The following is a 17,866-nucleotide window of genomic DNA, read 5'->3' on the forward strand; positions in this document are numbered from 1 at the left end:
AAAAACTCATAATATTTGTCACTTCCTGTTTGCTTACCCTGAATTATAAAGAATTTTCCTGGGGTTAAAATTTTAATTTGAAGAAATCAAGAACTAGCCAGAGAAACTAAAACATATAGCTGGAGATAGGTGTTACCAAAGGCATGAAACAGAGATATTATAGAGTTAAGCCCTAGGTAGAAATACAAAGTTAGTTGAAACAGTTTCCTGGCATCTTGCCTCACACATTCTTTTAAGAGTATGATACACACAAAAAGAACAAAGATTCTTCTGAATACAGAGCACACTGTGCACACTTATCACCAGTGCAGACAACATATTGCTCTTAAAAGGAGTCACAGAAGCATTTTGAACAAATAAATAAACAAGAAATAAAGAACAAATAACAGCCCTTCAGAAATCATGCATCTAAAAGAATGGAGTCAAATACTAAAGACTGCAGTTCAGCCCTGGACCTTTCCAAACATGACAGAATATGTTACTCTATGCAGAAACATGAGTTTGAGTGAGAATTATGCAAACATTTGAAAATATCAGAAAAAATTCATAAAAGTGCTATAAGTTAATTAAATTGTAAGTGACCTACAGGAACACTACCTGATACACATATTGTGCAAGACAAATTTACTCAGGCGTTAAAGAGAATAAATTAGAGAGACAGCTACTTTATAAAATCACATATCAAATTTGCAAAAGCCACTAAAATGAGAAGAAAATGTTATTTTAAAGAAAAACTATCAAAAATTAGATCCAGGAACATATTTTATTTAAAATAATGTATGCAACCATACTTATTTTTTAGACAAAATGTGGCATGGGTATATAAGATATGAAATAATAGGAATATGGAGAACACTGAGGGTGTATATAAATTTTATGTGATAGCTAGCATATCTAAAGTTAAAAGCATTTTAATTTAAAATATTTAATAATAAGTTAATGAAAAGTTCAGAAAATACTGAATTTTAAAATGTAGAATTAGGAGTATATTGTGAATACTAAAACAATCTGAATATGAGCTACATTACTAGTATAATTATTAACGTGTCCAGGGGTTAAAGTTGCTAGCATAGCTCTATGAGGCAGAACAACCTTCTCTGGAGAATCTGGCTGAAGTACAAATCTGTTGTGTTCATGTGTGTATGTATGTGTACATGTGTATGCGTGCTTATGTGTGTTTATGTATGTATGACTGCCTGTATGTATCTGCACATGTGTGTCTTTGTAGGGATATGTGTAGGTATGTGTATCTGTATATGTATATATCTACACAGGTATATATCTGAACATGTGCGTATGTGTGTCTGTTTGTGAGTTTGTGGGTAGTATGTGTGTCTGTGTGTGTGTTTATGCACATAAAGATTAAATAAATAAAACAAAATGCTAACAACCACCAAATATAGATTGACTGAACAAAAACTTTTGTCATTTAATAACCTTTAAAATATAAGCTGAATTTTCCAAAACATCAAAGATTCTCTAGATAGAACTGAACATGGCCTTATGTTGAATAGTCTGTGTTCCATCTAAAAGCATCAAGAATTTTGAAGTTCTGACGTTCTATATTTTGAAAGTACAGAAATTCGAGGCGTTGTGTTCTTAAGCAGGTTGCAGAAGCAAAGTTTGAGATGATGTCTATGTGGGTGTGACATGGAAAATGAAGAAATCACTCTGCTTGAAAATATCACACTTTACCATTTGGAGAAAGTCAAGCCTGCACAACCATATGCTATTTAGAAACAGCTAAGATAATTTCCAATATTTATATTGCTTGGAAATATTCCACACTCTCTTTTCTGGGTAGGCAAAATGAGGCACGAAGTGTCTAATGGTTCACAAAAAAAAAAGAAAAAAGAAAATTCACATGGTGTCTAAGATGAGATACAATCTTCATGTTTTCTTAATCAAACTATTTCTCTGTGACATAAGAGTTGTATGCGTTCATTATTTACAAAACGTCTTTGCAACTGCAGTCACGCTATCTAATAAAAATTCATGGCTTACAATACTGTCAAAGATACTCTGAAATGTATATTTACTTTTGTTCACATCTAACATTTTATTGTAATTATGCTTTATAATTACTGGAGAGCTAACTCCTACAACTCTAGTGAATGATTCATACTTCAGATTTGTTATAATTGTGAAGTAGAAAGTATTTCATTCAGTAAACACTTAGAAATATGGGTGTGATTTTCATTCATTAACTACAGTCAGGTTATGTTACATGCAAAATATCTTAATACATGAAAAATAAAATTTATAGAGAATTTATAATTTCATTAACTAATTGAGTTTTGAAATCCTTACTCTGACTTGAAATTAGATGAGAAAGAAAAGAGATATGAGTGAGTGCAGATCATCTAACATTTTACTGAGGGGAAATGGAACTAGATGGCTAACCTACGTTTACCTGTCATATCATCCCTATAACATTATCCTAGGACATTCATCTACCTTGCAATTAAATGGCAGGTAACTTCATCAGCCTAAGAGACAAAGAACTTGTAGATGAAGTTGATGACTGGGAGAATGCAGTGTGTCTGTAAAACTAATTATAATTCATTCAAGGTTTTCTTCTTTCTGACAGAGACTATAGGCATCTCTCTCTCTCCCTCTCCCTCTGCCCCCCCCACATCTCTCTGCCTGTCTCTCTATCTTGTGGCGATATATTGTGACCCCCAAATATTGTGCACCTTAATAAAGCTTATCTGAGGATCAGAGGAAAAAGTCATCCACAATATTAAACTAAAAATAGAAGTAATTGTAGCACACACCTTTAATCCTAGCATTTGGGAGTCAGAGATCCATCCAGATCTCTGTGAGTTCAAGGCCAGACTGGGGAACAGAGCCAGGCATGGTAACACATGCCTTTAATCCCAGCACTAACCATAAATGTCTGGAGGTCTCTACAGACAGACAGGAAGTGATGTACCTGGGCAAAGAGAGGAAATGAGATGAAAGAACAGAAAGGCATATAAGCGTGGGTATACAGGAAGTAGCCCTCTTTGGAGGCTGAAGGCTGGTAAGGTGAGATTGGCTGTGGCTTGTCCTATTCCTCTGATCTCTTGGTTTTAACCCCAATATCTGGCTCAGGGTTTAAATTAATAAGACCATTTAGCAATTCTTCTTATACTCTCTCTTTTCAATTTCTCTTCTGGTATGTGCAGTGTGAGTGTCTTTCTGTATATATTTGTGTGTGTCTGTCTGTTTATGTATGCTGGTCTGTGCACATGTTTCCAGGCTTTTAAATCAGTTTGGAATGCAAGCAGGAAAGGCAATTATGAGATTCATTTCAGTATGATTAAATGGTGAGATGTAGTAATATGTCTATATCTGAACTGAATTATCATCATATTTGTTGCATTTCCCAACACAAGTTTTTCAACTGAGAAGCAGCAATTTATGAGGCACTCAACAATATGAAAGCATAAATTTTCTGTGGGTGTTTTTAGATCAAATATTGACCCAGGAGAGGCTTCACTAGAATTATTGGGTACACATGAGGTAAGTAGGCAATTTAAGATGTCACATAACCATATTCTCCATCACTCTCAGTTATGAAATGCTGTAATAATCTGTGTTATAGGCCTCAGTGCCAATTGTCACAGCACAAAATTCCATTACTGAAAATCTTTCTCAATGAAAGTAGATTTGACATAACCAAAGCTAAATTACCATTTGACTTTTAATTTACCAAAGCTGACAAAAACAACGCAAAATTAAAAAACATTCAAAAATTATCTGTAAAGAAAGTTAGCATTTCTTCACTTGAGCAAAGAAACTGCTAAGTGCCACCTGACATTGGAGGCATGAAAACATGTACACAATGGCTATACTGTTGGGTACCTGCTGGGAAGATGGAGAGCAGGAGAACATCCAGGAAACCATGAAAGGTAAATGCTTTGAAATAGCCAAGTTAACCATAATGATGGTGTCAGTGTAAAGCTTCAGATAAGCATGCAGCCTATCCAAGGATCAGTGAGATGTAACAGATGAAAGAAAGAATAGTGTATTCTTTTGTGTATTCTCTACGTAGATGCAGCTGAGAAGGATGGCTGATAAATGGGTTTTAAATAAGGACATCATAATGGCTTTTAAAAAACTGACATTTTGAAATGTCTGTTAGCAATTTAGTTGGTAATAATTGTGGTGGTATTACGTTCCTCAAAATATTGTGCACCCTAATAAACTGATCTGGGGTCAGAGAACAGAACAGCCACTAGATATAGAGGCCAGAAAATAGTGGTACACACACCCTTTAATCATAGCATTCCAGAGGTAGAGATCTGCCTGGATCTCTGAGTTCAAGGCCACACTGGAAACAGCTAGGCATGGTGACTCAAGCCTTTAATCCCAGCAACTGATGGCAGAAAGCAGAAAGGTATATAAAGCGTGAAAAACCAGGAACGAGAGCTGGTTAAGCTTTTAGGCTTTTGAGCAGCAGTTCAACTGAGATCTATGAGGCTTCTAGTCTGAGGAAACAGGATCAGCTGAGGAACTGTCGAGGTAAGGAAGCTGTGGCTTGTTCTGCTTCTCTGGTCTTCCAGCATTCACCCCAATACCTAACTCTGGGTTTGTTTTTCTTGATAAGAATTTTAAGATTCATACTACAAATAATGACCATGCAGTTTGAGATGGAACAGTCACCCCCATAAAGGACACTGAAGGAGAGATTCAATTATGAAAATCTTACACATTGATGAGATAACCCTAAAGAAAAGATCTACAGATAGAAAAGAAAATTATTTTTCAATTTTCCTTATAGTTGATCTGTACTTTCTAGACATTGACATTTTAATCCATGACTTCTCCTATCTGATCCCTGTATTTTTCCAGATCAACAGCAATAAATAGGGATTCCAGAGATAAAAGGTTTCTTAGTGGACAGCTCTCTCTTTTTTTTTTTTTCCTAATTTTCAAGTTGTACTTACAATGTGATTATGAAATACATTTTTTACTCCACCCTATTTTGAAAACTTATTCAGGCTGAGGGTCTTTCCTACGTCTCTAGAGCTTTTCTGGCTTTAAATGTGTAAGTTGGTGGCACATTCTCTAAGATTCGAGTGTGTACATTCATATGATGTATTCCGTCTATTTTAATCTGCAAATATGTTCCTGAAATGATTTCAACTTGGTGATCATATGTTCCTATTAAATATAGTTTTCTTTAATTAATGCATTGCATGTAATTTTTCAAACATGTACAAATAAAATCAGTCTCCGAATGTCATTTTCAATACAATTTTCAATGTGTTTTGTTCAAGGTTATATTAATGAATTGAGATTGAACTTTATTTTTCTGGTCTCTGAATGTATATTCTCAAATGATATACTTTTTGAATTTTTTAATAAACTCTTTTTAAAACCTCTAGGATATCCCTCAATACTTTTCTTTCTGTAATTAAATATAATAAAATTAGTTAAGATGAGAAGCAAGTACTAAGATATTACTGACAGAAGCTATTCTGATAGACTTCTTCTATGGGTGGCTGATTTTCTTGTAAGTAGGCTTTATATCAGAACAACTCAATTTTGAAGTATTTTTTCTTATTATCGTCTTTATTAATTAAAAAAACAAGTTTACATGGGTAGAAATCTAAGGTTGTACAACTGAAACAGTGAAGACATGTTTCAGCGCAGGGCCCCACTCATGTTTACGCATTCCATTGCAGGGTGCCCAAGCAACATTTACACATTCTGTTGCTTTGAGGACAAACTATTGAAAGTGAAGCTTGTTTCTGAATGAGTGACCACTGGCCTTTTTGGAAAATTATCTGTATAAAAAAGAATTACATTCCCTGTGAATTATGCTTTCTGTTAGTTGAATCTTACTGTAATTTATATTCAGAAATATCAACTTATTATTCTACTGAACATTTTACTCTTTCCACCTCTTTTGGGGTAAAGTGTTTTTATCTTGGTTTTCTGTTCTAAATAATAACATACCTTTTCTATTACTCAGAACATGCATTTGTTACTTTACAGTACTTTAGTTTTGGACATAATTAAAATATAAGGTATTATTTTAATTATAAGTCATTATGCTCAAACACTAATGAAATAAATCGTCCATTTCTTGAATGCTTACTGTTATTCATTTGGAATAAAAATACATAAATCTCCATAAATAAGAGAAAACCTGCCGGGCGGTGGTGGCGCATGCCTTTAATCCCAGCACTCGGGAGGCAGAGGTAGGCGGATCTTTGTAAGTTCAAGGCTAGCCTGGTCTATGGAGTGAGATCCAGGAAAGGTGCAAAACTGCACAGAGAAACTCTGTCTCAAAAAACCAAAAAAAAAAAAAAAAAGAGAAAACTTGCTGCAGTGTTTTTATTATGTCATATTTCATACAGTTATTAACAGAATTTTCAAATATTTCACTACATGCTCCTTTTGTTAATATGGTTTAATTTTAAAATGCATAAACTATAATCATTGAAAGATTATTATAACTCAGGATTAGTTGAAGAGAACATTGCGAACACCAAAAATAAAAATGTATCCTTTAGATATCTGGGAAGGCTAAAGTACTACTTAAGCAACTTATACATAACAACAATGAAAGCCATCAAGGAAGTATGATTTTTAGCAATTATTATTTGATCACAATTGCTATTAGCGCTCTATAGCTTCATAATGATCTCACCCCTGAATAACTCAAACAATGCCTTTTTTATCACAATTCTGTGTGTTTTACCATGTCCTGAGTTGGGCTGGTGTGTAAGAGGGAAATACACAGTCAGGTACCAGGATGGGTGAGTCTTATTTTTCCTCTTGCTTCCCTTTCTCATAATAAGCTAAACAGAGCATCTTCACATGCAGCTCAGAGGCCAAAAGACCACATAGCAGTGAGACACACATGATGGAGTTTGGCTCCTCGGGGACCATTTTAACAATTTATTATACAAGCTGACAGCTTCATCTATTGCCTTTTATTAAGAAGCCTGTTACTTCTCAAACTCTTGCTGAGATACAAAATGAATTATATTGATTTGAGAGCTTCATACATCAGCCTTAATATTTTTATGGCATTTTAATGAAACTACAATGCTTTCATCTTTAATACTACAAAAAAGACTCCCATCTGAAATGTTGTAATCTCGGCTATAAAAGAACTTAAAGCACTATTAGACAGAATTTTAACATGTGTCAAAATAAGAAATATTGAGATGAAATTTTAGGAGAGAGTTTTTTAAATAATATACTCATCTTGGTAGGTTTATTAAAATAATGTCAAATGAAATATTTGAAAGAAAATCAACACAATAGTTTCCGTAGCACCTTACTTGTAAATAGACTATTTCAGCACATGTGATTGATTTATGGGAAGCATCTGATTGATGGCTGGATAAAGAAGGGGGAGAGGAGTAGATGTCTCCTCTGAGTGTGAGATATATCACATTCAAAATGATGGGTTGTTTTTCATACTACATGCAGCAGTTGCCCTAAGATTTAGATCCAATACTATTCAATAGACAACTAAAAGTTTTCCAGATTTTTTTAAATCCTCACTACTGACCCTATCTGTTGGAATGGAGGCAGCTTTTCAGAAGGATATGAAAGCATCACTCTGAGTACTAATTTGCATAAATGAGCTTTTACAGTCTTAAATGTTGACATTCAGATTTAGTATTTTATTTCAACACCTTGCTTACTGCTCATGTCATTAATGCTACCCGAGTATGCTCTTTTTAATTTATTAATAATAACTAAAAACATGAATGTTTACTTCAAACAGGATTCTGAAAAAACACCTAATGAGGTACTTCACATACACTTTTCCATTTCAGTCACAAAGGCATTTACAATAGAATGACTCTCATATCTTTGTTTCAGCTTATTGAGTTCTGGTACCACCACCGCAGACTACCTCAATCAGAACCCCTACAACGGGTACTTCTTAAAAATCTTCCAAAGTGCAATAATATACAGATGGAATAAAGAGTCAATGTTTTAGGTTGTCCTATATATGTTTTCTGAGAATCAGCTAATGATGTAACTTGTAATACAGATAGGATAAGGCAGAAATAACTCTGTATCACCAACTTCATTATTTTCTTACTATTTAAAATTAATTTGTAAAGTTTATTTCAGTAAGATAAACCAACAATTTAGCATTTAAAGACACGTGGACACATAGTGTAAAAAATAACTTGTGGCATGTTGCTAAAAGGACTTACATTTTAATAACCTTTTTAGCATTGATTGTTGAAGTGAATTAAAACACAATATAGAACACATCTGTTATGTTTGGGGAGAAAAGTACATAAATCAATGAGCAGATCCAAAGCTGTGCCTTTCTCCCACAGAAGCATTTAAGAAAATAATTAATTAGCATATCATTGTTCAATTACAAAGCATGACCTCCCTAGTGCATGCAACTTTTTATTTTAAAAATCGTGTCTCTAAAACATAAAACAGAAGATTTACATTTTTCTTGAATTATTTTAAGGTCTATAACCCAAATTAAAATAAATATTGCATATTAATGTATTACACTGCCATATTCTGTAGGTTAAGGTATTTTGTGCTTTAAGTAATATATATAGCAAAGAATTGACTATGCGTAAACTAAAAGTCAGATAGAACATTTCAAAACTTATTCACAGCATCTTTTGAAAACCCAAATAAACTTACAAATGTATATGGTAATGTCAGGTGATAAAATCAGCAAGTTATATGTTAAAAGTGAAGATTTATCTCAAATATTACATTCTTGCATTTCAAATGGATGACTAAAAGAAAATCCTTTCTGCCTGAAAGGACCATGAACTAATTAAGTGCCGCTAACTTTACAAATGTAAACAATAAGTTGCAAATAGAGTCTGGAAAAGTCAAAGGCTATCATTGATGACCAAAACTTACCTGCAAATTTGATGTGGAACTTATTTTCAGGTTTTAATATCTGGACATACAAAGGACAATTGGGAGCAAAATCTTTCACAGCCCATGCTCTCAAAATTGTTTGGTGATCCTGAAATGATAAGACAGCCAAAATAACCTGAGAATAATTTTAACAATAGAAGTGTTGAATTGATAATACAGAAATTAAAACAGTAAGTCCAGTCAAATCTATAGTTAAAGTTGTAACATAAAAGCTATTGAGGTCACCTTGCTTTTGATTTTGGTGTTTTGAGTCAGTGTTTTCTATGTTCTAGACTGTACTCAAATTTGCTATGCCGATGAGTATGGCTTGGAACTTCTGATGTCCCTGCTTCTATCTCAGAAGAACTGTGATTACAATCTTTCACCACCATGCTTAGCTGAAATTTTCTTTTTAAGAATATTTACTGTTTATATAAAGCATCTAATTCCTAATTCAATCAGTGATACTAAGAGTTAGGACATTAGAGATTGAGGGAATAGTAGTTAAATCTTATCAAGCATGATTAGAATATAAAAGAATAGAGACAGTATTACTCATAATGACAATCCCCACAGAAACAACAGGGATTCCTAATATCAAATTATTTGAAACATTGAAGAAAAAAAAGCAACCATAGTGACAACTGAAGCAGAATCATATTAGATTGTTCATATAACAGTAAAAGTTAAAGCATTTGATTCTGTTCTTGTGTTCATCAGTGTATATGTGTACATGTGTGTGTGCACAGTGATGAAAAAACACTCAGATGGAATAAAACATATTGGAAAAGTTAGGATGCTAAGGAAATCAAATTGAAAATGTATTTTCAATGTGAAATCTTGCACATCAGCAATTATATAAATAATTAAATGAAATGGACAATATAGGGCAGATTATTAGAAAATATGATACATTATAACCAGCTAAGTTCTAGAAATGGATGCTGTGGATTAGTGTTACCATTTAGTAGTCAATAGCTTCATATTGATGTTAAAGTTAATTTAACCAAAATTAATGTGTTTCTTTAGATACATTAGCCACCCAGCAAGTATTTAGAGCCACATGTGACTAGTAGCTTCCATAGTGGAGAGTGCAAATATAGAAAATTCTATTCACCAATATTGCTAGGGCAAAGAAGAAGATAAAAACAACCTCTTCCATTAGCGTGTGATAGAAGTAGACATATTGGGTTGAATATGGAAAAACAGAAAGAAAAGCCTGTTGTCAATACTTGGTAACTGATATATACATTTATTTTATTTTATTTTACTAATTTTATGAATCCAACACCAGATAGTCATTTTGCTGTCTTAATTCTCTGAGGTTATCAGGACATGGGGGCCTGGGAAATTGCTTAGGTCCCCTCCGAAGGATAATATTTTTATAAGGAAAAAGAACCAGTGTTCTTAGAAAACCTAGAGGGCTCCCAGGCCCCTTCAGACATCTTGATCTTTAGCAAGAACCCAATTGCTAGGAACCAAAAAGCCACTTGTACCTAGATAGTGGATCTGCATGCACCTTGACCTCTGACTTCCTTAAGCTGTTACTTATCAATCACACATGTTATTTTGCTCCGCTGCAGCAGCAGCTATTGAACAAGACAGTGAGTTCAAGTAACACAGATGCTGATCAACAGTAGATCAGGACGGCATCAGTGCACATGGGCATCTTCACAAGTACATAAGCAAATCATGAGGACACTAACAACACTACAAATGGCCCTCAAATGAGTATCTGTTACTTAATAACATGATTCTGAGGTTACAACATTATAAATAATTGAGTGTATAATGCTTGTTTTTTCCTTCCTTAGAAGCACAAAATTTAAAACAAAAACAAAGAAAGTTACAGTAAAAAAATACTGAACTATGTATTTTAAGTTTATTTTATTTTGTTATTTTTAAATGATTTAACCTGTGTGCTCCTCAGTATCTAATTGGACTTGGATAACTCAGAGTTTCCATGTATAAAATGCAGATGCATTTTTATTACACAGCACTCCTGTGAAGGAAACACATCGTACACACAAAGATCTTTTAGAAGCTGACAGTAAATGTTGAACAAATACAAACCATTTTCCATATTCTTTGAAACTTTTAATAGCAGAAATAATAAAATTAGGATAAAACATAATAATGCTGGCATTCTTAGCAATAGAATTAACACTTGGCATGCTGTCGTCAGCTAAGTAATTGTTGATTCCCAAGCCAGATAAAGGACAGTAGAGCATTGCCCATACCCCAGACATCTCTCAGAGGGCACAGCAGGAGGGGGCCACTCCCTACCCAAACCAGGCTTGGCCCTACTCAACTTCACAGAGACAAAGGCCACAGCATGATCAAGTCAGTCAAGCTTCTTTTCCCCCAACCTCCACACAAGGAACTGGCTTCTTAGAAATCATGTGACTGGGAAATTGCTAACTGAATTGATATTCTTGGAGAGCCCCTGCCCCTATTGCAGGCCTTCCTCCCTTGACACCCACCCCTCAGCTCAACTTGAGCTATATAAGCTAGCCCAGACATTTCAATAATTGTGAGCTCAGGGTTTGCTGGATCTGGTGTGTGTGGGGTGTGTGTGTGTAAAGAGTGGGTAGAGCAGATGACATAGTTCTCTCTTCAAACTGCTAATAAACTAGTAGTGAAGTCTGTGGGAAATGGCTCCATTGCTTTCTGGGTCTATCTCAAATTTTGCTTTGGGAGTATTGGATTTGGGGTGCTCATCACTATCACACCACCACAGGAGGCTTTTAAGTGCAGTGTGGGGCTCGAACTCACATCTTCAGTGTTGCACCATAAACACTCTTCTATATTGAGTCACCCCCCCATGCCCAGTATGCACACTTTCGTTTGTTTAAATTTCCTTCTTCCTCCTTCCCCACACTCTCTCCTCATAGGTCTCTCTGAAAATTTTATTTCCTCTACATTTTCAGAAGATAGCGTTGATCCCCCATTGTGTCGCATTCTGTCCTTTCATCCTAGTATAGGCACAATGGACGGTTTCCTCACATGGAGTAATGGCGTGCTGTGGACATCATTCTGTATAAATAAACACTGATTGGCCAGTAGCCAGACAGGAAGTATAGGCGGGACTAACAGAGAGGAGAATAGAGGGAACAGGAAGGCAGAGGGAGAGACTGCTGGAGCCGCCGCCAGGACAAGGAAGATGTAAGGTACCAAGAAGCCACGAGGCACATGGCAAAGTATAGATTAATAGAAATGGGCTATATTATAGGCCTGAGCTAATGGCCAAGCAGTTTAAATAATATAAGCATCTGTATGTTTATTTTATAAGTGGGCTAAGGGACTGCCGGGGCTTGGCGGGATCCGGAGAAAAAACTCCAGCTACAACGCCACCGCATTCACTTTGTGCTTTTCCCACCTCCCCCAGGAGCTGTGCTACCTGGATCGACTGACCTGCGGAGGTGTGGAGGCCTGAGAGGGTGGTCACAAATGTCCTGTACCCTCTGTGGTCACATTTCATTGTCAGTGTTTCCTGCTCCAGGACGCAGCATATGTTTTCGCTGAGTTCCTGCCAGTATGTGTGCAAACTGATTTAAAACTTCACTAATTGCAACATCCCTGTCACTGCTTTATTTTTTTTTTCCACCTGGGTTAATTATTTTTTCAAGTTAATAAACATGGCTTTCTGTACCTAGTCCTTTTTTTCCACAGGGTACTGTGTTGTTGAGGACATACAATTTTATTATCCTTTAAAAAACAGCGTGTTTTGATTTGGTGGTTATTATACCATACAAACTCCATTTTAAACACTGTTGACCTAATTTTTGAGGTCTTATTCTGGAATTGTTTTTTGTTCATATTTCTGGAGTGGCCTCTCTGGAGTCCCTAATAACTACCTGAGGCATTTAACAAGATCCTTCCGTTATATGCTTTTAATTCTATTTTTCCTAATACACACAAGATTTGCTTCTTATTTTGTGCACAGGATGCTTTCTTCCCCTACTTATTTTTCTTTGCTTAACTTCATGTATCATTTGTATGGAAGTATGCTAAGCAGCCAACTAGCTTAAGGACCCCAGTGCAGATGATGGGAGTTTTTAATCTATCTTTTTTTCTTTTTGAGCTCAGCTCTACAAGTTCCTTCCTTTCACCTGCTTCCTCTGAATGAGGCCTTTGTCTTTTGTTTTCTCAATTTAGTAAAACTGCCATGATCTACTTGGATCATCTTTTTCTTCAGTAAGAACACATGCATATGTGTATGTATATGTATATGTATGCATGTATTTATATACATACACCTGAGTAAAGTAGATTTGTTTGGGGGCTGATCCTGCTGTTTCCCTTATTCTTATACATCACATTCCCGCTGTGCTCATGGTGTTCAGTCTGAAAATAATTGTTTTGTGTATCTTGTTAAGAATTTTAAAAATTTGTGTGGGAATGCTATTCCAGAACTCTCTGCTCCCATATGGCAGAGAGCAGCAGTTTCCCACTTACTTGTAAATATGTTTCAGACCTCAGTTAACTATCAAAATTCAGACTGTTATTTTTTATTCTTCATAGGCATTTTATCTATAAAATTAAAAAAAAACAGGAGTTCTATATGTAGGTCATATAATGATGTCTAACCTTAGATCAAAGACCTCACATGAATTCTACTTGAAAATTAGCTCAGAAATGATCCTTGAAAAGAACTCTGCTTTTAATACACAATAATACGTTGTGTTTGTTTGTTTTGTTTTGTTTTCTACCTCAGCATTTACCTTCCCCTCATCCCTGCTGGGTGTTATTCATTTTTTATTCTTAGGCTTTGTCATTTATAATGAGTTCATCAATTTTGTTTGTTATACTATTGGTTATCATGCGTCAAATCACCTAGAGTACAATTGCAGGAGGTCAGAAATCTGCCCTCTCTTCTTTTATTCACTGACATTGTGTTCGTACCCACTGGTGCATCTCAGTAGACACTTACTAATTGTATTTTAAAATTACAAATGAATTCAAGTGAAGTTGGCTTTCTCTAGCCTAAATTAGGATAGAGGTAAAATTGTAAAATTTAAACCATTTTTTAAAAAATACTCTAATGTGATCACCAATGACATCCACCTTCTCAAATCCATGATCACCACTCAGTACAACTTTCACAAATATCCTATTCATTTGGTTTGCATATCCTCACTCCCTCTTGAATCTGTGCCTGCTTTTTTTATTCTTCATAAATTGTCTTTGTTGATTTTTACTGCATTTATAACCTCTAAATATAGGACTATACGAGGGGTAGTTAAAAGATGACTTCCCAACTATATTCAGTTCTTCCATGGCCTACTCTCCTTCTCAGTCATTTTGTTTTAAAGTACTTCCTGTACTCATTATCACATGTGTGGGTTAGAACTGTATGTCACACGTGAAACCCAAATCTCTTATCTAAATACATGCTTAGTATTCATACCTTGGTAATTTAGATATTTAAATAATGTGTTGAAAACATTATTTTGTTATCCAAACTTGCTTCTCCCTAAATACCTCAGGGTCAATGAATGACAGTGTACCATTCAAATTTCATATAACCTCAAACTCGTCTGCTCTATTTTAATTATTGAACAATCATTCAATAAATTGACAAGTTTCCACGGGGTCTATTTTCAATATTTACCCACAAATCAGCTGCTGTGCAGACTCCAGCGCCACATACATGTCAACCATGATTCTTTTTCACTCAGATAACTCTTCGTGACTAGCCATCCTTCTCCTGTCCCCTGACATGTACCCATAAAACAAGCTAACTTTTCACATTCTAATAAAAGAAATACTTTACAGTGAAAACCAGACAATACCACATGCCTGCTGTGCCTTATACACAAGATGTTCTCCAGTGTACTGCTATCTTCTTCAACCTTACATATCAAGAAAACCCCATTTGTGCTTTTCCTTGGGGAAATACTAAGTTCACTGCTGGCAGTTTCTGCTTTCTTGCATGAGAACACAATCAAGCAAGTTTGCTGCTGTTCTATGGCTTCAGCAATATCTATTGTTTCAACTAACATTTCCTTGCTCACATAGATTCTCAGTCTCAAACAACATGAGCTTCACTGTAGCCGTCTTCCTGTTTTTCTGGCCCTTAACTACATCTAAAAATAAATAGGCATTCCATGCTTTCCCCTTCACTCACATAGAGTCTCACATCCTCTACTCCTCAAACCATCTAAACTACTTACATTTACTTTTTTTCTTAAAAAGTTCTATTCCTTCAGTACTAAAATCAGTATTACCTTACTAGGGCTCCTGTAATATAGTGTGGGTGAATGGGTGGGTGGTATGTATGCGTGCACATGCCAAAATTTAAAATCTGGATATTCATTGTACATTCACTCTTAATGCCACAAATCACACTACAGTGTTCAAAGGAATGGTTCCTTCTGAGGGCTATGAAGAACTGTCTGTCCCAGTCGTCTGCCCATTAATTAAAGATGATGAACTTTATGGACCCAGGGCATTCTCACTTATTTTTGTTTCTGACTTTCATCTTCTTATAAGCATATGACTCATAATGGAAGGAAGCCTACCACGATGATGCATGGGTAACTTAATTGCTCTGTAAATACCCATTTGCAAATAAAGTTATGTACTCAGTTACTAAGCAGAAGATACAATTACATTTGGGTTATAATTTAACTTGGAGTGTTGAAAAAGAAATAAAAAAGACCAAGTGCCCCCAGGGAACCATGTTAGATATTATTACTATTTAAAATATAAAAAAGGAACATTTTTTTAAAGTACAAATTAAATTGAACTTTTTAAGTTTTAAGATGAACCTTTGAGAGCATAAGAACAGGAAGCTAGTGGAAAATTTGAAGGGGACAAATCAATAGACCAGAACAAGTATGGGAGCAATGAAAAGTTCTCCCCCAGAGTGCCTTCATGCCCTTGGAAAGTTACCTGCCCTGAGCCACATAGAGTCCCAGTTGGTAAACTGAAGACTAAAGGGTTCTTAAGGATGGAATAATAAATACCATCTTTAAAAATAAGAAAAAAATTTGGATACAAAGAGTTGGGGGGAAATGGGTAATACCTACATGAAGGAACATGGACCTAAGTAGTCTGTGCAACAATAGTATTCTTTTTTTTTCAATGAATGTAAAGACATTATTGAAAATAAAATTTAAAATTCATTTAATATTAGCACTTAGAAAACATTGCTATTTCCTGGATCCTTCTAAGCATCCAATGAATTATAAACCAGAGAAGTTTTAGTTCATTCCTACACTGAATTTGCAAGCTCATTCTTTATTCAATTATTTATTTTACATCCTGACTGCAATTTCCCCTCCCTCTCCCCTTCCCATTCCCTCCCCCTCTACCTTCCCTCTACCCAAACCCCTCAATCCACTTCTCCTTTGTTTCTGTTCAGAAAGGGTCAGGCCTCCCATGGGTAGCAACAAAGCATGACATCCTGGGTGTACTGGAGTTAGGTAGGTACAGGAACTTGAGGGATAAGGTTGGAAGTAGATGGAAGGGGAAAGTAATGAGAGACACGTCTTGATGGGGGGTGGCATTTGGGGGTCAGGTAGAAACATGATGCAAGGGAAACGCCTACAAATCTACAAGAGTGACTCCAGCTAAGACTCCTAGCAATAATGGATACATAGCCTGAACTGACCATCTCTTGTAATCAGATTTGTGCCTATCCCAATTGTCATCAGAGAGCTTTCATCCAGTAACTGATGGAAACAGATACAGAGACCCACAGCCAAACATTAGGCAGAGCTCAGAGAATCCTTCTGAAGAGAGGAAGGAAGGATTGTGGGAGCCAGAGAGGTCAAGGATATCACAAGAAAACCCACAGAAACAACTAACCAGGCTCATAGGAACTCACAGAGAGAACCAACAACCAGGGAGCCTGCATTGGACTGACCTAGGCCTTCTATATATGTGACAGTTCTATAGTATGGTCTACTTGTGGGACTCCTAACAATGGGAACAGGCCCAGACCCTGGTGCTTTAGCTGGCTCTTGGGAACATATTCCTCATACTGGATTGCCTTGCCCAGCCTTAATACAAAGGGAAGTGCTTAGTCTTCTATAACTTGATATGCCAACAATCTTATCTTAATGAATTAGGCACATGGTATCTGATGGGTCCTCATTTCTAATAGTCACTGAGGAGCATTACAGAATTTAATATTGTTTTCAGAATTGTCCCGTGCTACAAAATAAGTCCATGGGAGGTGGCATGTTCCTCTTAATTTAAAACTTTGTGTCCAAGTGGTATATTATTGTTTGAAATAGAAAACACAGTAAATATTTGTTGGATGGATGAAAGAGGAAATGACAAAGTAAGTAGATCATAAGAGGTGCTCAAATGTAAACTTCAAGATAGATAGTTAAGATACAAATAACAAATTAATGAAAGATGGGGCAGTAAGTACTAAATAACTGGTGTGTAAATAACAGTCATTTGCCAGCCTCCAAATGTGAAAAATGGTAACAGACACGTGAAGAAAACTTCTGACTTTGAAAGTTTAAATAAGTGAGTAAGAAATGCAAGAGAATAAAAAAAGGATATATCAAGGTGGCCTGTGGGGTTAGCATTTAGATGAATGGGTTTGATAACAAGAAAATAATATCTTCTTACAGATATGAAATCATGCGTGTAAATGACCAAAATTTGAAAATGGTAAAATGTGAGTCAAAACTGAAGATGAGAGTAGCAATTGTCTCTTTGATAAAAACAGATACAAAATATATTATGAATAGCTCAATGGGAACGAAGTCAAGTATTTCCAGGGAAAGGACAGGCAGCAGTAGCACACAAAGTGAAGGCCAGGGAACCCTAAATACACGCTAAACTAACTGTAGTTTTAAACAGTAGGATCATTTTAATTTAGAAATTTGAATGAAATGCCATGTGAAGAGCAAGCTATTATGGGCATGGGGAAGAGTTCCTCCTAATGGGAGGGGCTTAGGAGTTTTGCTGAGCTGGTCACAATCCAGCTTGGCCCCTGTGAGAAGTCTCATTAACACTGCTGAGCTTGGGTTCTCTC

At 35.7% G+C, this 17,866-nt stretch overlaps 1 protein-coding gene across 5 annotated transcripts in view; it reads right to left on the bottom strand.

Moving 5' to 3' along the window:
* Kcnt2 (potassium sodium-activated channel subfamily T member 2) overlaps nucleotides 1-17,866 on the bottom strand; it is a 258,356-nt gene that overhangs the window by 138,251 nt on the left and 102,239 nt on the right. For all 5 annotated transcript variants that reach the window (XM_059280315.1, XM_059280313.1, XM_059280314.1 and 2 more), the window contains one exon: nucleotides 8,866-8,974. In XM_059280315.1, the coding sequence (XP_059136298.1) occupies nucleotides 8,866-8,974 (109 nt within the window). The remainder of the gene's footprint in view (nucleotides 1-8,865; nucleotides 8,975-17,866) is intronic.

The sequence above is a fragment of the Peromyscus eremicus genome, chromosome 15 (genome assembly GCF_949786415.1).
Source record: "Peromyscus eremicus chromosome 15, PerEre_H2_v1, whole genome shotgun sequence".
Lineage (NCBI taxonomy): Eukaryota > Metazoa > Chordata > Mammalia > Rodentia > Cricetidae > Peromyscus > Peromyscus eremicus.